This window comes from Lepidochelys olivacea, assembly GCF_965140295.1.
Source record: "Lepidochelys olivacea isolate rLepOli2 genome assembly, chromosome: 1".
Lineage (NCBI taxonomy): Eukaryota > Metazoa > Chordata > Testudines > Cheloniidae > Lepidochelys > Lepidochelys olivacea.
In genome coordinates this window covers 41904681-41928671 of record NC_140411.1, presented here as the reverse complement: position 1 = coordinate 41928671, position 23991 = coordinate 41904681, and the positions used below count along the sequence as shown (strand labels likewise).

Below are 23991 nucleotides of genomic sequence, written 5' to 3'. Positions count from 1 at the left end.
TGGGACGCCAGACTCCCCAGGACCAGGCGCAGCCGGCAACGCGTGCGCGCCCCCGCGGACAGGGTCGTGCACGCAGAGCGGGAGTGCGCCTCTCCGCTCGCGTAGTTCTCAGTCTCTAGAGCGGGGTCGGGGTGTCGGGCCCGCGCCCGGAGCGAGCCGTGTCCGCGGTGAGTGAAGTGATGAGGCCGCTTCGCCTTGGGGCTGGGGGTTGATTGAATGAAGGCTCCAGGGATAGGAGTGTGGGGGTGGAGTTGGGAGCATTGGGGTCGGGTTGGGAGGAGGGGTGGTTTTGGGGAGAAAGTATTGGGGTGGGGTTGGGGGGAGGAAGCACTGGGGTCAGGTTGGGGGGAGGGGTGGTTTTTTGGGGGGGAAGCACTGGGGTCAGGTTGGGGGGAGGGGTGGTTTTTGGGGGGGAGCACTGGGGTCAGGTTGGGGGAGGGGTGGTTTTTGGGAGGGAAGCACTGGGGTCAGGTTGCGGGGAGGGGTGGTTTTTGGGAGGGAAGCACTGGGGTCAGGTTGAGGGAGGGGTGGTTTTGGGCAGAAGCATTGTGGGAGGTGGTTTTCGGGGGAAGCATTGGGGTCAGGTTGGGGGAGGGGTGGTTTTGGGGGGGAAGCACTGGGGTCAGGTTGGGGGGAGGGGTGGTTTTGGGGGGGAAGCACTGGGGTCAGGTTGGGGGGAGGGGTGGTTTTGGGGGGGAAGCACTGGGGTCAGGTTGGGGGGAGGGCTGGTTTTGGGGGGAAGCACTGGGGTCAGGTTGGGGGAGGGGTGGTTTTGGGGGTGGAGCACTGGGGTCAGGTTGGGGGAGGGGTGGTTTTGGTGGATATGTTGAGCTGGGGACGGAGGGTTGAGTTCTGTTGTGTTAATTTTGATGGATTATATGGGACTAAAGTGTTAACGTGACCCAGTCATCGTCCAGCATCAAACTCAGTGTTAAAGAAGATTCAGGGTTTGGTATGTAGACTCAGGCTGTTTAATATCATGGCAATTGGCAAACACATTATAAATCCTCTTTAAGCTTTCCATAAAGGTACAGGTACAGGAAAGGTACAGCTTACAAGAAGTGGAAGGTTGGACATATGACCAGGGAAGAGTATAAAAATATTGCTCGGGCATGTAGGAATGTTATCAGGAGGGCCAAATCGCACCTGGAGCTACAGCTAGCCAGAGATGTCAAGAGTAACAAGAAGGGTTTCTTCAGGTATGTTGGCAACAAGAAGAAAGCCAAGGAATGTGTGGGCCCCTTACTGAATGAGGGAGGCAACCTAGTGACAGAGGATGTGGAAAAAGCTAATGTACTCAATGCTTTTTTTGCCTCTGTCTTCACTAACAAGGTCAGCTCCCAGACTGCTGCGCTGGGCATCACAAAATGCGGAAGAGATGGCCAGCCCTCTGTGGAGATAGAGGCGGTTAGGGACTATTTAGAAAAGCTGGACGTGCACAAGTCCATGGGGCCGGACGAGTTGCATCCGAGAGTGCTGAAGGAATTGGCGGCTGAGATTGCAGAGCCACTGGCCATTATCTTTGAAAACTCGTGGCGAACCGGGGAAGTCCCGGATGACTGGAAAAAGGCTAATGTAGTGCCAATCTTTAAAAAAGGGAAGAAGGAAGATCCTGGGAACTACAGGCCAGTCAGCCTCACCTCAGTCCCTGGAAAAATCATGGAGCAGGTCCTCAAAGAATCAATCCTGAAGCACTTGCATGAGAGGAAAGTGATCAGGAACAGCCAGCATGGATTCACCAAGGGAAGGTCATGCCTGACTAATCTAATCGCCTTTTATGATGAGATTACTGGTTCTGTGGATGAAGGGAAAGCAGTGGATGTATTGTTTCTTGACTTTAGCAAAGCTTTTGACACGGTCTCCCATAGTATTCTTGTCAGCAAGTTAAGGAAGTATGGGCTGGATGAATGCACTATAAGGTGGGTAGAAAGCTGGCTAGATTGTCGGGCTCAACGGGTAGTAATCAATGGCTCCATGTCTAGTTGGCAGCCGGTATCAAGTGGAGTGCCCCAAGGGTTGGTCCTGGGGCCGGTTTTATTCAATATCTTCATAAATGATCTGGAGGATGGTGTGGATTGCACTCTCAGCAAATTTGCGGATGATACTAAACTGGGAGGAGTGGTAGATACGCTGGAGGGGAGGGATAGGATACAGAAGGACCTAGACCAATTGGAAGATTGGGCCAAAAGGAATCTGATGAGGTTCAATAAGGATAAGTGCAGGGTCCTGCACTTAGGACGGAAGAACCCAATGCACAGCTACAGACTAGGGACCGAATGGCTAGGCAGCAGTTCTGCGGAAAAGGACCTAGGGGTGACAGTGGACGAGAAGCTGGATATGAGTCAGCAGTGTGCCCTTGTTGCCAAGAAGGCCAATGGCATTTTGGGATGTATAAGTAGGGGCATAGCGAGCAGATCGAGGGACGTGATCGTTCCCCTCTATTCGACATTGGTGAGGCCTCATCTGGAGTACTGTGTCCAGTTTTGGGCCCCACACTTCAAGAAGGATGTGGATAAATTGGAGAGAGTCCAGCGAAGGGCAACAAAAATGATTAGGGGCCTGGAACACATGAGTTATGAGGAGAGGCTGAGGGAGCTGGGATTGTTTAGCCTGCAGAAGAGAAGAATGAGGGGGGATTTGATAGCTGCTTTCAACTACCTGAAAGGGGGTTCCAAAGAGGATGGCTCTAGACTGTTCTCAATGGTAGCAGATGACAGAACGAGGAGTAATGGTCTCAAGTTGCAGTGGGGGAGGTTTAGATTGGATATTAGGAAAAACTTTTTCACTAAGAGGGTGGTGAAACACTGGAATGCGTTACCTAGGGAGGTGGTAGAATCTCCTTCCTTAGAGGTTTTTAAGGTCAGGCTTGACAAAGCCCTGGCTGGGATGATTTAACTGGGAATTGGTCCTGCTTCGAGCAGGGGGTTGGACTAGATGACCTTCTGGGGTCCCTTCCAACCCTGATATTCTATGATTCTAAATGGAGGGGAGAAACAATTCAGCATTTGAAATGTAAAGTATTTAAATAAGGCTTTCTTTTTAACAACACCCCTTGTTCACTTTTCTGTTAGCTATAGAGCATCTGTAGAAGGAAAAGCCCCCTTGTTAGTTGAGATGAGCTGCTGGTGGTGGTGGTAAAATCCAATCTCTAGAAGAAAAAACAAGACAAATACAAGAGAACAGAGGAAAAACCAACAAAGATGGAAAATGCAGTTTTTGTCTCTGGTGTTGACAAGCTTACTGGAGAAACACAGGCCTAGTACGTGGTCTTGTTGGCTGCTCCAAGAACTGGCAACTTATACCAGCATCAGGCTATTTACGGCCGCAGTTCTCAACCTTTCCAGACTACTGTAGCCCTTTCAGGAGTCTGATTTGTCTTGCGTACCCCACATTTCACCCTAATTTAAAAACTACTTGTTTACAAAATCAGTCATAAAAATACAAAAGTGTCACAGCACGCTATTACTGAGAAATTGCTTAGTTTCTGATTTTTACCATATAATTATAAAATAAATTGATTGGAATATAAATATTGTACTTACGTTTCAGTGTGATACTTTAGCCTGTTTTTCACTTGTGAGCCTTATATAAAGCCCGAGCAAGCCCCAGCAGCAGGGCTGAACCATGTAACATAGTTTTGCAGGGCCCCCTGTGGCACGTGGCCCTGGGCAGTTGTCCTGCTTGCCCCTCCCTAATGCTGGCCCTGCACTTGTGATCTCCTGAACCCATCCTGTGATCCACCCTGGGGGTTGCAACCCCCCATGTTGAGAAACACTGATCTAAATGAGTTGAGTACCCCCTGGAAGATCTTTGTATACCCCCCGGGGTACGGGTAACCCTGGCCGAAAACCATTCATCTACAATGATGTCATTTTTATCCTGACTCTGATCTGGGCTTCAGAGTGATTTGCTCTAGATAGAATTGGTCAAATTCAGAACCAATAGCAATAGTAGCTTTTTGGACTTGCAGTTTATATTAGTAATAATTTTATAGGTGTTTATGCTAGGCAATTTAACAGAATACTAAGAACAAAATTAGTCTTAAAAAGACGTATTTGTGTTGGGTAGCTTGACTGCAGAATTTTCTGCTTGTGCAAAAGCAGTGAGCCAGGATTCTTTACACTCTAAAGCACAGGGTTTAGCCTTTAGGCCCTGTAAAACTGAACCAATTTTCCTTTTTTTAATGGGGTGGAGAAGAGAGGACATAAAAAAGCCAGTTTTTGGAACCCATTTTTTGAACTTATTTCTGCATTCAAATTGAGAATAAAAATGTCCCCTTTCTGCCAAACCAGTCTGAAAACCAAATGAACTACTACATGAGCCTGTGTGTTCAGTCAGGGCTCTGATTTATAGAGACAAACACTTCCATTGAGTCTGTGGAGTGACAGACTAAACATTCCCAGTGAGCACTGTTCAATTGACCATCTCACAGTGGTGGGTTAATGTTAAACACAACCTCCTCTTAGCAAGTGGTCAGATGGCATGCGTAATTTTAGCAAATCAAGTTTAGAATGCATGTTTTGATCAGAGTGTTGCAAAGAGAGAGAAGCCTGGGCAAAGAATTATGGGAGGTGAACATAGAGTTGTAACTAGGATATTGAAAATTAAGGATGGGAAAAGAAAAGGGCAGGTCTTTATGTTTAAGAACATCTATATTTATGGCTAATTATCATAAAGCAATTATATATTTTGTAGGGCTGTCAAGTGTAGTTATCTGGGGCACAGGTTAATTAAGCATTAAGCATCAATATGCTTAACTAACGTCTATCAAACCAAAACAACCTGAGAGAAACATATTGCTGTACTTTGGTGCTCTGTAAGCAACATGTGTATAATGTTTGAATACACATAACTACAACTTGGTCAGTTATGCTTCCCAATATTAAAAAGAGAAAGACAGGTTCTGCAGCACACAGCAGGATCTCTTGCTTTCTCACATCATTACTCTCAGCATCTCCATCAAGGTACCGAGTTTGCTGCATTTTGTCCAAAGGAAGCATGTAAGTGTTATGAGTGTTATCTCTGTACGGGGTGGCTGCTTTCTGTCGTTAGCATGTTAACACTGAAAAAAATCCCATGTAATGGGGATGTTAAGTGACTGAATTTTTCATTATGAAAATGATAAACACAGATGGGAGTCTGCTTTCTCCGCCCCCTTTCACTCCTGGTAATACAGATCTTTCATGTCAGTTATTATTCCTGTAGACAACTGATCATTTTCCTCCTGATTAATAACCACGAACCCGTTCCAACAAGGAGAACATACTTTTATATTGGTGAGCTGACCATATGAAATATGTTCTAGTTTTTGCTAATTATTTAGCACTAATTGCATCACATTTTTTAGGTGGAAAGGGAGGAGCAGAGTTCTACAGGACTTGAAAAGTACACAAAAGGCCTAATTAGTTAGAGGCTGATAGGAAAAAAACGGTGAGTGGTCCTGGAAGAGTAACACACCAGTAAAATCAGTCAGCCCTCCGCTGCATAGCAAGGGAATGGTTCTGGGACTCCTCTCTGGACTCTGCTTGGAGACAGACTATTTCATATCTGCCTCTGGCTGGTAGGTGTTTGATACATTTTAATATTACCCACTCAATCCAACCTCCATCTTACACTGCAAGAGCGAATGTGCTTTATTTTGTTGGCTCTTGGCTTCAGGACGTTTAGTTTTCTGGTTAGTAAGTGTGTCACTGTTTGGTGTTTTATCTCAAATGAGCTGGTCTTTATTAAATGCTATTATCATTGAGAAAAGCTGAGTTTAAACACTTCTTCTTCTTCACATCTAGATAATGGGTGATGATGATGACGACGACATCCCTCAGCTTTCATCCCATACACTGGCTGCCTTGCAGGAGTTCTATATAGATCAGCGACAGAGAGAGGGCATAAAGATCTCACAAGGATTTAAACAGTATTCCTTTGGCTCAATAGAAGAGGACTGGGTAAGAAACTAAACTTCAGAGACTGCAATTCGATTACTTGTAGTGCCCAGTTAAGAGGAGCAGAAATGTAAGGCTTCTTTTGGGAAGTGAAGAGGAAGGGGGAATGAAAGAGGGCATTTTCAAGAGTGGGGGAATCTAATGGTACTGCTTCCACACTATAAAAGTCAAAGTCTCCTTGACTTGTTATTGAAGCTGGATGTGGTGTTTTTGTTTGTTTTGTTCTATCTGGCACTAATTGAAATTAACATGGGAGGAAGGGAGAAAAGATGCCAAGACAAGTAGCTGCCCTCTCTGGAAATTTTAGTTCCAGACTGGGAGGGTGGAGGAGGTATAGATTTTTCCTTTGGTGTGTGTGTGAAAGAGATGCAATCGAGACATTGTAATAATGTGGAAATAGCACACTCTTCCCTCTCTTCTCCCATCATGCCTCTCTGTTTTTTACCTACCTTATTTGGACAGGTGACTTGTCCCTTCTGACCTGTGACTGACTGATTCTGGCCATGAGGTTTTCTGGCTCTCATTTTCCTGTTCTCCCCCCGCACACCTTTTTTTTTCTTTTTCTGATTGCTATCATCTCAGACTTTCTCCTTCCTACCCTCTGCTATCTCATCTTTCCTTTTCTTCACTGCTTCCGCTTCCTTGACTTTTCCCATCTCTCCAAGCTGGCTGTCTTCTTGCCCCTCACAATCCTGAGCAGGTATAAACTGTTCCCAACCTCAAAATAAATCAATGACTTCTTAATAACACAATTTTAAACTACTTAAAGACTGGGAGTTAAAATATCTGCACACTGCAGGTAAACAATATCTTTGGATTTGAATTCACCATTGGTAACAGGGCAAAGGTACTAAATAAAGGAATGATCTAAATAGTCTGGTATAGCTTGGTTTTGTTGAAATAGTAATAGATTTTTATAAAACTCTGGCAACATATAAGTGTGAAGTAGCACTATTTATCGGCTTGAAATACTAGTTTATAGAGGAAATAAAACTGTCAATAGAGAAATCCCTTTTCCAGCTCAGTTAGTAAGAGTTTGTTCAGATGTGCACGATTGCAATTTATGATACAAAAAAGTTGTGGATTTTGGTTTTCCTAGAATGGGGCTGATATTGGTTAACAAAAAGTGTCATACACTGCACAGTCAGAAGGACCGATGCTGTCAGTAATTGTTTGTGCATGATTTTCCCCAGCAATTGAGCCAGTTTTGGTATGATGATGAAACTGCATTATGCCTGGCTAATGAAGCTGTTCTGGCAGCTGGAAGAGGTGGCAGGTAGGTTTTATTAATTATTTTATAAATTAAACATTTTGAGCTGCTTCTTATTTAAAATGTTCTAGGTAGTTTACTTTAAATCATCTTGTTTCTCTAGGCAGTACAGAAAAATGAGAATTTTGGAAGTAAGAAATAGCAATCCAGTTTAGAGAGACACCTGTCGGGGATGGTCTAGATAATATGTAGTCCTGCCATGAGTGCAGGGGACTGGACTAGATGACCTCTCGAGGTCCCTTCCAGTTCTATGATTAGCAGTCAGTTAGTGGGTAGAGCACAGGACTGGGAGTTGGGAGGCCTGGATTTTAATCCTGGCTATGACTGTTTCTCTATGTGACACTGAGCAACTCATTAACCAGCCTAGTTGATCACACTTACCATATCTACCTCATGAAGTGTTTTGCAGCTTAATATTTGTGAAGTGCTTTGTGGTCCGTGAGTGGAGGTGCTATACAAATACTTATCTTTCATTTTATTAATAACTAACAACATCACACCAGTCAGCATGTCCATTATTTTAAACTTCTGATCTTAAGACAGGTCTACACTACCACTTGAGTCGATCTAACTTGCGTCGGGTAGGGGTGTGAAAAAGATACCTCCATGAACAACGCAAGTTACAGCAACCTAGGCACTGTCCACACCGGCACTATGTCAGCAGAAGATGCTCTCCTGCCTATATAGCTTCCACATCTCGCGGAGGTGAAGTAATTATGCCAACAGGAGAGGTCTCTCTCCTCAGCATAGAACGTCTTCACCAGACGTGCTACAGAGGTGCAGCTGCACTGATGTAGCACTCCTAGTGTAAACCTACCTTTGGGCATGTTTTTAGGGAGAGGGACTGGAAGATTCACTCTGGATTCCTTTCTTCACACAATAAAAACCACCAACTAGAGTCCTTTTTTATGTTTTGTTTTGGGGTTCTGTTTGTTTTTATTTTTTTAAATTGTGACTTAGTTTCCCCTTTTCTTGTCCCCCTCTATCCATTCTGGAAAAATAAAATAACAGGAAATCTTGTTTTTTCACAAAAATTCTTCTTTGAAAAAAATTATTTTAAACTTTATTATTAAATTTTCAATTCTGTTTGTATATTGCTATAAAACAAGCTTTGCTCTATAGGTAGAGCTTAAGTCCCCAGTGCAGCAAGGTACTAAAGCATACATTTAAGCATATTGCTGAATCAGGGCCTAAATACCTACTATATTTATAATATATTAAACCTCTATTAATTATTGCAATTAATTTGTTTTGAGACTGTGTATGTGCTTGCTAGCTGTCTGGTGCTGAGAGCTCTTTTTTTTTTTTTAAACTAAGCTAAATACTAGTTCTGAGCTTTGTTGTTACAAATCTGCTTCTAAATCCTAAATTTTTAAAAATTGTTAAACATTGGTAACTAGCTGTAAGATGTTCGTGCTGACTTTGTGTGTTCCTAATGATGGTTTCTTGTGAACTGAACACAGATCTTATGACTTATTTTTTCTTTCCAATTCCATTTAATTATCATTGCAATTCCTTTGGTTTTAAGATAGCTTTGCTGATTAACTTGGCAATCTGATTCAGAAAGAAACACAGAAAAGTTATTTTTAGAACTGCCTTTGCCAGACTATGCAGTCTAAACCTGAAGTTCCCACTATTTGAGTATCAGAACTATTTATTCCATTGTTCTACTCATTAGAATACTTGGTATACAAAACCGAATACAGGTAGTATGAAGACAGTATCCCATACAATGTTCTTTTCACTGTAACTGATTATCCAGTATCTTGATTGATTGGGTTGGGTATTTCAAAACCAAAAATTATGGCAAGTGTATTTTTTATAGTCACAGTTAAATATATTATTCTTACAGATTATCTGCTTTGTTGCTGCTACCAGTTAATGTTCTGTTGTAAACAAATTCAACCAAAGGGCTGTAATTACACTAGCACCTGTATTTTATGAACTAATTAGGGATTTAAGTGTTCATTAAATCAAAAATTTCATAACATTGAACATTTCAAAATTACAGTAGATATGGTCGATAGGGTGCAGTATGGTGCACTGCATCACATTCTTCTTGTTCTTCAAACCACTGCAAAATGATTTCTAGTGCACTGAAGGCATTGGAGTATGAAGGGATGTTAACTTGTTCTTCATAAACATAATTTTCATTATATGATTTCCCCCACACACACATATACCCCACCCCGCCTCAGTCGGGAAATATGGTTTGTTGCACGTAAGATTGGTCTTTATAAAATCGAGGTTCTACTGTCATTTTAAAGGACATGTCAAGGGAGGTAGACCTTGAAGAAACCAGAACTATCAGGTTTGTTTTGTTCACGGATATACACATGCATATTTCTCTGCCTTTCTTTGTTCTTTTGTGTTGGCAGAGTATTGCAGTTAGAGCTAGGCGGGAAATGGTTTTCCCGTCCTATGAAAATTTTTGAGATTTTAAATTTTTTCTCATTCTGTATCAAGATGAAACCAAGACCTTTCAAATTCTTTTGACAAAAACATACAGACACTCCCCACTCCCTTCCCCCCTGGAATAGCCTGGTGGTCAGGGCACTCACCTGGGATGTGAGAGATCCTGGTTCAAGTCCCTGTTTAGCCTGATTCAGACCAGGGACTTGAGCTGGGTCTCCCACATCTCAGGTGAGTGCTCTAACTACCACACTGTTCTAGAGTGGAGTTAGCTTGCTGAATCACCATTTTCTGACCCCCAAAAAATTTCATTGCAATTAGAGCTGGTCTGGAATTTTTCAATCTCAGGAGCCTTGTTAATTACAATACCCTGTTTGCTCAAAAGAGCAAAGGGAATAAACAAAGCAGAGGGATGAGGCAACATACATTCTTATATTTGGATTGCATGTAATGAAGTTGGCACTCTGTGTAGGAGGATCACTCAGATGAGAAACTGGGCATAAATCTATAATGCAATCTAGATTTAATTTTAGAAGGTTCTTTCTATGAAAACAGATTGGGAGGAAAATAGAATGTTAAATCTTAGGTGTTTTCATTTTTTGGTTATTTAACCATGACATAGTCTCTCTAATATTTATTTCAGATAACAGAGATAAACATCAGAATTGATGCCATTCATGACCAGTGTTTTTAACTTATTCCTGATGTTTCATCTTGTTGACTATGTCAAAAGAGCTGTAGCATTTTATTTGTCCTTGGGGATTTTAAACACAACCATGGTGAAATCCACATAGTTTAATAGACTTTTCTGAGGTTGGTCAGCTTGGTGCTACAAGCAGCCATACTGTTGATTATCTCTGCTGATAGTACTCTATTATCATTAGCATGATGTAGTTCATTATTAACCTTCATAACTGTCTGCATGTAAATCCTGTCATTTGTAATATAAAGAGTCAGGCCTTGATCCCTGCTCAAATTAATGGAACATTATGGCTTTTATACTGAGGCTTGGTTTGTTCAATGTGAAATTATAGTGAATGTATTAAAAGCAGAAATCCAAGTAAAAGCAGAAAGGTTATAACTTAAAAGTGAGGTCCAAATCAAAACCTGGGATCCAAGTACCCCAGAACTTTTGGGGCTTGGAAAAGAGGTCAAAATCCAGATCTAATTTTGCAAAAAGACCTGACTTTCGGGTGTTAAAAATCTAAATCTTGTGGTCTGAGCCCAATTCTAATATCTTTGTCTGTTACCCTTTAAAAAGAATGTTCTGAATTACTTCTTTCTCTTTTCAGGATAGCGTGTGTTAGTGCTCCAAGTGTTTACCAGAAACTGAAAGAACAGGATGGCAAAGATTTTTCCGTGTGTATACTGGAATATGACAAAAGATTTTCTGTATATGGAGAGGAATTTATCTTCTATGATTACAACAATCCATTGAATTTACCTGGAAATCTCATACCACACAGTTTTGACATAGTATTAGCGGATCCACCCTATCTGTCTGAGGAGTGTCTCAGAAAAACAGCAGAGACAGTCAAATACTTAACAAAAGGAAAGATTCTGCTCTGTACAGGTATAGCATCTGTGTCTTTTGAGAGAGGAGAAAATATACTGAATGTGTTTACTCTAAATATTTTTAAAAAAAGAAAAGGAGTACTTGTGGCACCTTAGAGACTAACCAATTTATTTGAGCATGAGCTTTCGTGAGCTACAGCTCACTTCATCAGATGTATGCCGTGGAAACTGCAGCAGACTTTATATATACACAGAGAATATGAAAAAATACCTCCTCCCACCCCATTGTCCAGCTGGTAATAGCTTATCTAAAGTGATCATCAGGTCCAGCCGGGGTCCAACAGAACCCTATTTGCCAGGCAAGTTTTCTTCCAGCTTGACTGCCCAGCTCCTGCTCGCCAGATTGTCCTGGAGTCAGGGACTCCAGAGCCTTCAGGGTCCATGGCCCTGGGGCAGCCCACCAGGCAGACTGGCCTGGAGCAGGGCTCCATTCCCTTTCATGGAGAACTTCAAAAATTCTGGGTTTAGTTCTGATTCAGAACTAACAGGTATTGTTACTATGCGGTCGGTTCTTTAACTGTTCACGTATGTTCCCTAACATTTTAACTGCCCCAAGGACTGAGATTTTTAACAGTGGCAGAATCCTTCTAATTACCTTTAGCAATAAATGGGTCTACCGATACACTTGTGCTCCTCCATGAAACAGAATTACCTTTTTTAGTACAGTTCTAGTTGTATCCTAATTAAGACAAAATGTGTTGTTTTTTAGGAAATCCTGACCACTGAGCTGTACAGTCTTATAGCCTGTGTATGCCTAATGCCCCTAATACACATGGGGAATATGTATTCAATGCCTGGGAATCCCTATATATTTCTGGAGCTGAACACCACTGAGAGTCTGTTCTGTTTATAGAGAGCGATTTGTCTAGTGCTTAGAGCAGCAGTTCTCAAACTGTGGGTCAGGACCCCATTTTAATGGGGTCGCCAGAGCGGCTTAGACTTGTTGCTGTCTGGGGACGAAGCCTGAGCCCCGCTGTCTGGGGACGAAGCCTGAGCCCCGCTGCTCGGGGACGAAGCCTGAGGACTTCAGCCCTGGGTGGTGGGGCTCAGGTTACAGGCCCCCTGCGTGGGGCTGAAGCCCTTAGGCTTTGGCTTTGCCGTTCCCCCACCCCCACCCACCCAGGGCAGTGGGGCTTGGGCTTTGACTTTGGCCCCTTCACCCAGGACGGCAGGCTCAGGCTTTGGTCTCACCTCATAGGGTCATTTAATAATTTTTGTTATCAGAAGAGGGTCACAGTGCAATGAAGTTTTAGAACCCCTGGCTCAGAGCAAGAAACTGAAACTCGGGACTCTTGAGTTTTCTTCCCACTTGTGCCACTGACTTGCTGTGTGAAGTTGAGCACACACTTGACCTGTGTGCCTCAGGTTAGCTAACTGTTAAAAAAGAATACCTTCTTCACAGGGGTATTATGAGCTTATTTGTTTGTAAAGTTCTTTGAGATCATCTAAGAGAAGAATAGTGTTTTTCCAATCAAATAGGAATTCTCTGACCGGAACACACTCTGTAATTAAGGGGATTGTTTAAATTTAGTTACAGTAACATGAATGCCACTTACAAAGGTGATTTTTTTTTAAACAAATAGTTTTAAATTTATCTGAACTCACTGAAAATAAATGAAAAATGCTGCTGCCTTTAGGAATTTGCAAGTTCTTAAATTCTGCAGCTGCTGGCCGAGGTTTAAGTTGCCACATAGCTCTTCCGCGTGGAGCCCAAGCTAAGCTAAAATGACAGAGTGAGCGGTGACTAGATTGTAATGGCCTCGAGATCTGATCAGGGAAAAGGGAAGTTTTTAGCATTCTAAAGGAATGAAAGCTTTAGAGTTTCGCTTTGAACACAAATGTATCGATAGACACGTTTATTGTTAAAGGTCACATCTAAGGATTCTGCCACTGTTAAAAACTTCAGCCTTTGGGCAGTGAAAGTGCATGGGACAGTTAAAATGTTAGAGGACATATGTGAACAGTTAAAGAACCTACAGCATAGTAATGGTACCTGTTAAGGCCTCTTCTCGCTGTGGAGCCCCGTGTTTCAAATGCTGTTAAGGCTTGCTTTGCTCATGCTGCAATAATGCTCTAATGCAGAGGTTCCCAAACCGTGGTACGTGTGTCGTGTGTGAGCTTGATGTTCAATCCATTCATTTCACCGTTTTTTTTTTAAGAAGTTGGTACTTGAATCAGTAAAGTTTGGGAGCCTCTGCTCTAGTGCACCAGCTGTGTTACTTCCCTAGAGCATCTCTGGTTTTGAACTGGGTAGCTTTAAATATGACACTCTGGAGTGTACTCACTCATCAAATGGCAGCAGTGTGTGGAATTCGAATCTGTGTCTCATTTGGCTCTTGATCTAGAGTCGAGCATGTTCAAGGGAGAACAGTCAGCACCAGGCAAAGGGGATAGTGGAGAAAGCACCTAAGACCATTCTCAGACGTTTTCCCTCCTTTCTCTCCTTCCTTCTCCCTCCCGTGGGGCTCCAACCCTCTCTGTGGCCCAAGACTGCTTGATGCCACAGAGCTTTAGAGAGGATTGTGGAAGGGAAGTAAAAATAGGGGGATGCCGGAGGAACAATTTAAAGAAAAAAGCATAGAATGCAGTGTTACCTTTCTTTGTCAACAAATCCAAATTTTTTTCTGCTTCAGGTGCAGTCATGGAGGAGCAGGCAGCGAAGCATCTTGGTGTGAAGATGTGCAATTTTACTCCAAAGCATACACGAAACTTAGCCAACGAATTTCGATGTTATGTGAATTATGATTCTGGACTAGACCGTGATTCTAGCTGTTCAGAGTGTACATAAACTAAGCGAAACAGTATATCAATCAAGTCCATTTATTCCTTCTTTCAGTGATGTCTGCGATCCTCATTGCTTTATTAAAGGTGCTGCTTCAGGTGATGGTTTCTGGGCTAGCTTTCGACGTTGAAATGTGACCAACTCTGTAGTCTGTTAAGTCTGCAAACATTTGAAACTTATTTCTTTTGGTACCCTTACTTAGGGCTTGTCTTCACATACAGCGAGTGCTACACGGGCACAGCTGCACCAATGAATGTGCCCCGATGCCGACAGGAGAGCTTCTCCCATCAGCGTAGCCTTCAGGGTTGGTATAACTACGTCACTCAGGGATTTGGAATTTTTCACACCCCTGAGCAACGTACTTATACCAATATAAATCTGTAGTGGAGACCTGGCCTTAGTAGATGAACAGGGATTGGTTGGTTCAGATGACTTGTTAATGGGAGCTTTTCTATTCTAAGTCACCAGTTAGACCTGATTGGTAGCCTTTCTGATATGAGGGCTGTTCCATGGGTGCAACAAAGGTGGGAGGGGTGTTCAGGTGTCCTGGTCCAGCTGCCCTACCCCGCCCCCAGCCACAGATCAATGCTACTACAAATTCACAGTCCCAGTTTCTCTGGTGGGAGGGTGGGGCGAGGTCCAAGCCAATCCTGGTCTCTTTGTGTGGGAAGGGAAAGATCCTGGTCTGTCCAGGATGGGGGTTTCCTGGACTTGGCTCCCTGCTTCCCAGAACCCCAGGCCACAATCTCTTCATGCTTCCTCCTCCTCCACTGTTGCTTCCAGGCTCACTTCAGAAGGAGAGATGGCTGCTCAGTGAGGGCGTGCACAACAGTGTGACGGGGAACTTCATGCATTCCCATGCACACAGGGCTGGATGAACACATTGGCAAACCAGGCACACTCCAGATTTATTGGAGGGGAGTGTGTGTCCCAAAATGTTTTGGTTTTGTGTTTTGTTTAACCACACAGATTTGCATGCAAACTGAAGGAACTTCACTCACTTGAGTAAGTGGTCATGCACCCTGGCACACACAGTCACCTTCACAATGTCACTCAAATTTGACTCAACTGCCCCTCTGTCATAATGAGGGCTGGCCAGGCTACATTTCAGTGCGGTTACGACCCCATGTGCCAGGCCATGGCACCACTCAAGTGAGTGAAATTCTTTCAGTTTAGACGCAAATCTGCACCAGTGGAGGTGTGGGCAGAGACAGGCCTTGCACACAGTTGAGATTCACTTTCTCCTTGGCTCTGTTGGGAATGGCAGAGGAAGGCACTGGGTAAAGAAACCACTTCCTTCTTAAACAGCAGTAAGTGAACAGGCTGGGATAGGAACTTATTACAGTAATATCTATGGGAGAAAGCAGCACAGAAGTGTATTTTTTCCCCTTCTCTCCATTTATCAGCTGTTTGTAATTCACATTAGAAGGTAGGGACCCAGAAGTGTGTGTTTGCCTAGGGCCAGTGATGGTTAATTTAGCCCTGCCTCTCAGAATGCAATGTATGCATAAAGTGATGAAGAAATTGGGAACCTAGTGCCTGTAAAGTGAGCTCTGCTTCTTGGCAGGTAGCCTGGGCCCCCTTCTTAGAAAATTCTGTTTGTGCCTCATGGCTGTTCAATGGCCTTGATAGAATGAGTTTGTGGATGCAGTCCAGTTTCTAGTGCACAGGGGTCTCTCTCACAGGAAATCACCATCACAATTTGCCCTAATTAGTCTCAGCAGCCATCCCAACTATTAAGCACAAAGACTGATTAATTTTTTTTTACCCCTAGATATGGTCCCTCCGTCTGCCCTGTACTTGTCGTGTTTGGTCCCCCTGGTTTTCAACCTGGCACCTTTCACAAGCAATAACTATTTGAGTGGAGGGGAAATAGTGATGTATGTCATTGCTATATTGTTAAAAGAATACTTGAGAGGCCTCTTCAGAAGCAGAACTAGATAAGATTTATCAATTACTTTACACCTACACTTTAATTAACCAGTAACAGGCACAAGTGAAAAGGGATTAATTTGGAATTTGCAGCTGTTACTTTTTAAGGAAACCATTTCATTTCAACACAACATGTGCCTGTTATCGATTGATTCACAGTTTTAAAATGTGTAGTTATTTTTCAATTTTTCTGAATAGTTAAAACAAATTCACACTTTCTTTTATTACAAGATGTATATATTTTCGTTATTGCTTCCCACTTTATAAGCTACTCTATGATGAACATCTGCTATTCTGAAAAAAAAAAGTTTTATTAACTAGTAAAACAGCTCTCTGCAGAAATGAAGTGCATACATTTGGGATGTTCTGTATTAGATTTGTTTAAAGAGCCCATTTTAGGTTCTGAAGCCAGGCATATTACTGTTAGAGGGATACTGTAAACCTGACATTTTAGTGGAAAAAAAACAAAATACTTATTTCCCCATTAGGGGGAGCTTGACCTTCATTAAACATTCGACACAAATGAGGGAATAGCATTTTTGTTTACTACGGAACCAGCCACTATTCACTTTACTGCTTCATACTGTGTTCATATGTTTTCAGTTTGAGTTCGTGTAATAGCTGGACATAAGTTATCTATGCACTGCACCAATGCTCACAGTGCGCTCTGGGGTATTAAATCATGCACAGCAGCTAATCTGGGTAAAGGGGTCTGCCAAAATGCTGGCACTATGATTTTTAAAATCAAGGTGAAGACCATTTATAGGGTGGGTCAGGTGTGTAGCTTCAAGAACTTGCTGCTTTATTTCAAAAGTCCCATGTTTAAAATTATTGCTGCTTATTCCACAAACACGTGCACCTCAGAGATCTTTTAGAGGTAGTTGGAACTTATGAAGTTACTGAGGCATAATGGAACCTATTGATAAACTTATACCATGAAATAGACAGATGTAATGTTTTATATTTGTGGAGTTTGGCTTTATTTCCAAAAGTTAAAACAGATATTCATTAAAAACATTTCCTCTTTAGAATACCAGGCATTTTTGGTAATCTGAGAAACTCGAAAAGACAATTTTATCTAGCTCTTTGGCTATGCTTATGTAGTAGCTTCCACCCAAAAATCCCAAAGCACTTAACAGTTTTATAAAGCTATATGTGTACATATCTTCCTGCACAGACATTATCTATAGGGATTACATTAAAAGAAATGCTAAGGTTGCATAATCAAGCACTCAAAAGTTAGAAAATGTCAGAATTAAAGTTGCCTGGTCAAACTTAATTCAGCCCACTTGTACATATGTGTATGCATATGATAGTCTTCAATTACATTATCACATACTTCCTTTTTTCACAGGACTCTGGCCTCATTCACACACTTCATATATTTTTGCAATATGTGAGCATTTGATAGATGCCAGGTAGAAACTAAAAGGCACATACTGAAGAAGAGTGCTGCATGATGTTAAGTTTGAACTGAGCTCCCGTGCTAACCATCAAAGCAGCGATCTACCCCCTTTGTGACAGAGGGACATTACTGAGCCCAGCTACGTTCTCTGAATAATATTATTGTAACACTTTTTCCTTTGTAGGTACAGTAGTTCTTCCTATATCAAATGATAGCTCTAGGGTATCTAAATTGGATATTTTTACAACAATGGTACAAGTGTAAACTAATACTGTAATAAATTGCCACTTTGAGCTCTATCAGCATTAACGCTCTTGTAAAAAGATATAGTATGTAAACACCAAATCTTAGTCTTTGGCTATTCTTATGTTACAGTGGTAACACAGCAAAACACAGGATGTTCACTAAGTTCTTGCAATATATTTGGGAAAACTTCTTGTTTCAGAAGGAGGAGGAAGTAACCAGGAAGGCATCTATTTTGAGTCTGACAAACAGGGTGGCATTGGTTGCATATCTGCAGATGGAAAGCAATTTGAGTGAATGTGATCATGAAAATATAGGTTTCATGGTTCTAAGAAAAAGAAAGGAATGAGAGCAGCGGATTAAGGAGAATGGACTTTAAAAAAAGCAAACTTTAACAAACTCAGAGCTCTGGCAGGGAAGAAAATCTGAGAGATAAAGAAAAGGAGTACTTGTGGCACCTTAGAGACTAACCAATTTATTTGAGCATGAGCTTTCGTGAGCTACAGCTCACTTCATCGGATGCATACCGTGGAAACTGCAGCAGACTTTATATACACACAGAGAATATGAAACAATACCTCCTCCCACCCCACTGTCCTGCTGGTAATAGCTTATCTAAAGTGATCATCAGGTTGGGCCATTTTAACTTGGATTTAAACTTGGAGAGTGGTCAGTTTGGATGAGCTATTACCAGCAGGAGAGTGAGTTTGTGTGTGTATGGGGGTGGGGGGGGGGTGAGAAAACCTGGATTTGTGCTGGAAATGGCCCACCTTGATTATCATGCACATTGTAGGGAGAGTGGTCACTTTGGATGAGCTATTACCAGCAGGATAGTGAGTTTGTGTGTGTGGTTTTTGGGAGGGGGGTGAGGGGGTGAGAGAACCTGGATTTGTGCAGGAAATGGCCCAACTTGATTATCATGCACATTGTGTAAAGAGTTGTCACTTTGGATGGGCTATCACCAGCAGGAGAGTGAATTTGTGTGGGGGGGTGGAGGGTGAGAAAACCTGGATTTATGCTGAAAATGGCCCAACCTGATGATCACTTTAGATAAGCTATTACCAGCAGGACAGTGGGGTGGGAGGAGGTATTGTTTCATATTCTCTGTGTGTATATAAAGTCTGCTGCAGTTTCCACGGCATGCATCCGATGAAGTGAGCTGTAGCTCACGAAAGCTCATGCTCAAATAAATTGGTTAGTCTCTAAGGTGCCACAAGTCCTCCTTTTCTTTTTGCGAATACAGACTAACACGGCTGTTACTCTGAAACCTGAGAGATAAAGGAGCGTAAGAGAGCTGGCAGTTTCTCAAGGTGACTATTAAATGCACAATTGCCAACTATTCTGATGATCAGGAAAGAGAGGAAGAATAGTAAGCGACCAATATGGCTCCATCATGAGCTCGCTCTTACCTGAAAATCAAAAGGAGTCCTACAAAAACGGTAAATGGATGAATTGCTAAAGAGAGGTGTCACAGTTCAGGCCAACTGAACCATTATTTCCCCTCGATGCAGCAAGGTCACCCGCTCTCAGGCTTCCAGCTCCCCAGCCATTGCCTTTGTGGATGGAAACCTGCACCTCTCTTCCTTCTCACTAGGGTGTTTCCAGGCTGCATGGTTCCCTGCCTTTATTGTGGTATTCTCAGCACAGACAGGCTGCCCAAGGACACCTGGTTGCTGTCTCTTCAGAGATAGTTAACAAATGTGATTGCTACAGTTACAAGGTATCACACTGCAGTTCCTATGAAAGCCTACTTTATTCTCAAGGTAAAAATCATAACAGAAAAGATATTAAAAACAATAAAAGAACCTACATGCATGCTAATAAGCTTAACAGAGTTCACCCTAACATGGGTCCTGGTACAAGCAGCCCTTCAACCCTCCACCCAAGGGGATTCCTTGTGGTTACAAGTTCCTCACAGCTTCATCTCAGAACATGCACCCAGTCTTATGGGATCTCAGTAGGCCCAGTCCTTCCACTCTTATCCTAAGGATTGGGGCCCTCCATAGACCAGCTGTCCTGTCCCTTTGCTAGATCAGGAAGAAGGCCATGAGCCAGTTTAAAACTAAGCTATTTATCCTAAAACCCTTTTATGGCTGTTGGTCCCCTCAGAGAATCCAGTTTGAACTAGTATATGTGAACCTCTCCAGGTGTGGGGGCTTCTCTGGAGATGTTACAAGCTGAGTGAAATTGCTTAAGCACCCACTGCTGTTCTCCTATTTACCCTTTCCATGAAATGCATACAATTCCACAATACATACACGCAATTGCATTTTTAATACAGTGTACCCCAAATGTATTAACCGGAATTCAATAAGGTTTAATTTAATTCAGTGAAGTTAATTCAGGATATTGTAGGAAATTGTCAATCTGTCACATGGCGTGGCATAAGCAGGTAGGGGAAAAATCAGAAAGGCTAAGGCACAAAAAAGGGTTAAAAAAAGAACTAGATAAGTTCATGGAGATAGGTCCATCTATGGTTGTTAACCGGGATGGGAAGGGATGGCGTCCTTAGCCTCTGTTTGCCAAAAGCTGGGAATGAGCAACGAGATGGATCACTTCATGATTACCTGTTCTGTTCATTCACTTTGGGGCACCTTGCATTGGCCACTGTTGGAAGACAGGGTACTGGGCTAGATGGACCTTTGGTCTGACTCAGTATGGCCGTTCTTATGTTCTTACAAAATGAGTCTCATCTAGCAAGGGACATAAAAGGCAGTAAGAAGAGGTTCTTTAAATATATTAGGAGGAAGAGAAAGATGAACTAAACCGTAGGCCCTCTATTTAGTGGGGAAGGAGAGCTAATAACTGATGATGTCAAGAAGGCTGAGGTGTTTAATATCTACAGTAAAATCTGCCTTAGTGACAACCTCTGAGGAGAGACCATCTCTCACAAGAGACTATTTGCAGATGCCACGGAACTGTTCCCCTATAATTTAACTGTGAAGAAACTGAAGAGTGACCACCTGTTATCTTTCAAAGTGGTAGACGTGTTAGTCTGTATCAGCAAAAACAACAAGGAGTCCTTGTGGCACCTTAGAGACTAACAAATTTATTTGTGCATAAGCTTTCGTGGGCTAAAACCCACTTCCTTAGATGCATGGAGTGAAAAATACAGTAAGCAGAATATATACTATAGCACATGAAAAGATGGGAGTTGCCTTAAAGGATGATGCCTCACTCTCACAGACCTTGGGAGACAGGCCAGTCCGCGCTTACAGACAGCCCCCCAACCTGAAGCAAATACTCACCAGCAACTACACACCACACAACAAAAACACTAACCCAGAAACCAATCCCTGCAACAAACCCCGTTGCCAACTCTGTCCACATATCTATTCAAGAGATACCATTACAGGACCTAACCACATCAGCCACACCCTCAGGGACTCATTCACCTGCACATCTACCAAAGTGATATATGCCATGTGCCAGCAATGCCCCTCTGCCATGTACATTGGCCAAACCGGACAGTCTCTATGAAAAAGAATAAATGGACACAAATCAGACATCAAGAATTGTAACATTCACAAACCAGTTGGAGAACACTTCAATCTCCCTGGACACTCAATAACAGACTTAAAAGTGGTAATTCTTCAACAAAACAACTTCAAAAACAGACTCCAATGAGAAACTGCAGAACTGGAATTAATTTGCAAACTGGACACGATCAAATTAGGCCTGAATAAAGACTGGGAGTGATGTGTCATTACAAAAAATAATTTTCCCTCTGCTGGTACTCACACCTTCTTGTCAACTGTGGAAAAGGGCCACCTTGATTGCATTGGCCTTGTTAGCACTACAAAAGTAATTTTCCCTCCCTTGGTATTCACCCCTCTTTGTCAACTGTTGAGAATAGGCCACTTCCACTTTAATTGAATCGGCTCGTTAGCACTGACCCCCCACTTGGTAAGGCAACTCCCATCTTTTCATGTGCTATAATATATAGTCTCCTTACTGTATTTTTCACTCCATGCATCTGACAACGTGGGTTTTAGCCCATGAAAGCTTATGTCCAAATAAATTTGTTAGTCTCCAACGTGCCACAAGGACTCCTTGTTGTTTTCACCTGTTATCTGTGACCAGTGACCACATTTTCTTTCTCCCTTCTGAGCTGGGCACCACTCTCCGCTCTGCCTTCAGAGCTGGGCGGCTGGAGAGCAGCGGCTGCCACCCTTACTCCTGCACTGTTGCTGGCGGCGGCGCAACCTTCAGAACTGGGTGCCCAGCCAGCAGCTACCACTGTCCACTCTGCCTTCAGCCTGTGGTTGAACCAGAACTGGAAGCTGAACTTGAACAAACAAGAACTTGAAAGGAAGCTGTGAACGTGTTGAAATGAAAGATGTACGCTACTGTAAGTTCTTCTTTGAGCGATTCCTCATGTGTATTCCACTATAGGTGTGCGTGCTCGCCACGTGCACCGGTGCCAGAAGTTTTTCCCCTAGCAGTACCCGTAGGGGGTAGCGCCCCCTGCCCCCGCAGTCCCTGGAGTGGCGCATGCCTGGCGCGGTAGAAGGGGAACTGTGCGCTCCCCTCCCCACCCTCAGTTCCTTCTTGCTGCCAGTTGGAACTGCTCTGCTCCAGCTTTGCTGTAGCTCATCCCCAGAACTGTTCATTTGTTCAGCATTAGTACCTGTAGTTAGTTAGCTGGTTAGTTAGTTTAGTCAGTCAGTGAGCCCGGGCTGGGGCATGCCCTGCGCTCTGGGGGTTAAGTCATGCAGCTCTTGTAGGCTTTCTATGCCAAGAAGTGACCCTCACGCAGACTGTTTGTGCTGCTTGGGAGAAACCCATATCAGCAAAAGGTGCAAGATTTGCAAGTTGTTTAAGCCACGGACCAAAAGAGAAAGGGACATTAGGCTCCGGGCCATCCTGATGAAGTTGGCGTTGAGCCCGACCGCAGCACGCCACTCTGAACTGGTACCCAGCACCACAGCGTCGGTACACAGCGACCCTCTGGTGCCATCGACCAGTCGGCACTGCTCCCCATCCACGGGGCATGCCAAGAGGGCCAGGAAGACTCCCTCTTCCCAGCGGCACAGAAGAAATTCTGGGACAGAGGCTAGGTCCATGTCGGGCAGTCCTCGATCCCCATCCGGCCCCAGACCTCCGACTCACTCTGAGTGGAGTAGCCCAGCCTCTTCGGAACAGGCCTCTCCGGATGTCCGGATGCCGTCCACACCTGAAGCCCTGCAGGCAGCCCAGGATGTTATGGGACAGAGTCCAGGTGGATCGCCCTCGACACCGACCAGACTGTCTGGCTGGATTCCGTCCATCCAGGACTCGCAGCACCGCTCGTCCTCAAGGAGCGAATATCGGCGGGACTGCAGTGGGCGTCGCCATTGGTCTTCGTCTCGGAGAGGGTACCACAGTTGATCACGGCATGGTCGTCAGCGCCGTTCCTGCTCGGACTCCCGCTCCAAGTCTCCGCCAAGACATCGCAGCCCAGGCATCGATCACCGGCATTTCACCATTGCGGGTCCACTCGTCGAGGCCGTTCGAGGAGCAGCTGTTACTGCCGGTACCGGTCCTCCACATCGAGATCAGGGTCCCGTGGCCTTCTTAGATCCCGGCAGCGCTGCTCCTCCCGGGCCAGAGACAGCAGCGGATCTTACGCCAGCCCGGTCTCCATTCGTAGCCATCCTCCAATGGGCCAGGCCAGCCAACCCGAACAGCCAGCCCCGCCAGTGCCGCAGTAGGTGCAGTGGCACTGAGCATCATGGCCGGCCCCATGGTACCAGTGGGCACTGTGACCTCTTGCACAGCCCCCGGTGGGAGCTCGCTTGCTGGCTGGAGCTTTGGAGGCATCGTCGGCCTCCCTCTCTAGACCCCTGAGAAAGGAGGCGGTGGGACGTACATCCTCGGTACTGTGCCCGGAGTCCAACCAGGTGGTGGACCCTCCAGTGCCAGCCGACACCCAGGGCACCGCACCGGCCTCTTCGCCCCGCCCAGAAGAGGCAATTGTGGCCCCGCCCCCTTCTGTCCCGCAGGAGGACTTCAGGGCCCACCAAGAACTCTTACAGAGGGTGGCAGCAAGCCTCCACCTCCAGGCAGAGGAAATGGAGGAGCCCTCAGACTCCCTGTTTAACATGTTGTTCCCATTGGCACCAGGTAGGGTGGCCTTGCCTCTCCATGAAGGGGTGGCTAAGATTTCAAATGCCCTGTGGCAACACTGCCCTCGCTGGCCCCCATCTCTGAAAAGGCGGAATGCAAGTACTTTGTACCCACTAAGAGGCATGAGTACTTGTATACCCACCCAACTTCGCCCAACTTCCTGGTGGTCGAGTCGGTCAACCACAGGGAATGGCAGGGTCAGCCAGCCCTGAACCCAAAGAACAAAGACTCTCAGAGACTGGACTCTTTCTGAAGGAAAATGTATTCATCTTCGAGCTTCCAGTTACAAGTGGCAAACCATCAGGCTCTCCCGGGCCGGTACGAA

The 23991-nt window shown here is 44.2% G+C and overlaps 1 protein-coding gene across 2 annotated transcripts; it reads left to right on the top strand.

Moving 5' to 3' along the window:
* The first annotated feature begins 10 nt into the window (after positions 1-10).
* Positions 11-14006, top strand: EEF1AKMT1 (EEF1A lysine methyltransferase 1). 2 transcript variants are annotated; one of them, XM_084616987.1, is made up of 5 exons: positions 11-167; positions 5787-5942; positions 7133-7215; positions 10914-11194; positions 13830-14006. In XM_084616987.1, exons 2-5 carry the CDS (start codon positions 5790-5792, stop codon positions 13982-13984), a joined length of 672 nt encoding a protein of 223 aa, XP_084473113.1. In that variant the 5' UTR covers positions 11-167; positions 5787-5789; the 3' UTR covers positions 13985-14006. The 2 variants fall into 2 exon arrangements, with proteins under 2 accessions (XP_084473113.1, XP_084473114.1); XM_084616988.1 differs by lacking the exon at positions 11-167 and adding an exon at positions 899-952.
* Positions 14007-23991: the final 9985 nt, after the last annotated feature.

Bases quoted from the DNA above. Each gene is read 5' to 3' on its own strand.
- EEF1AKMT1 (XM_084616987.1), top strand. From the start codon at position 5,790: ATGGGTGATGATGATGACGACGACATCCCTCAGCTTTCATCCCATACA. The intron at 5,943-7,132 runs GTAAGAAACTAA...GATTTTCCCCAG, and splicing joins GCTCAATAGAAGAGGACTGG to CAATTGAGCCAGTTTTGGTA. The intron at 11,195-13,829 runs GTATAGCATCTG...TTTCTGCTTCAG, and splicing joins AAAGATTCTGCTCTGTACAG to GTGCAGTCATGGAGGAGCAG.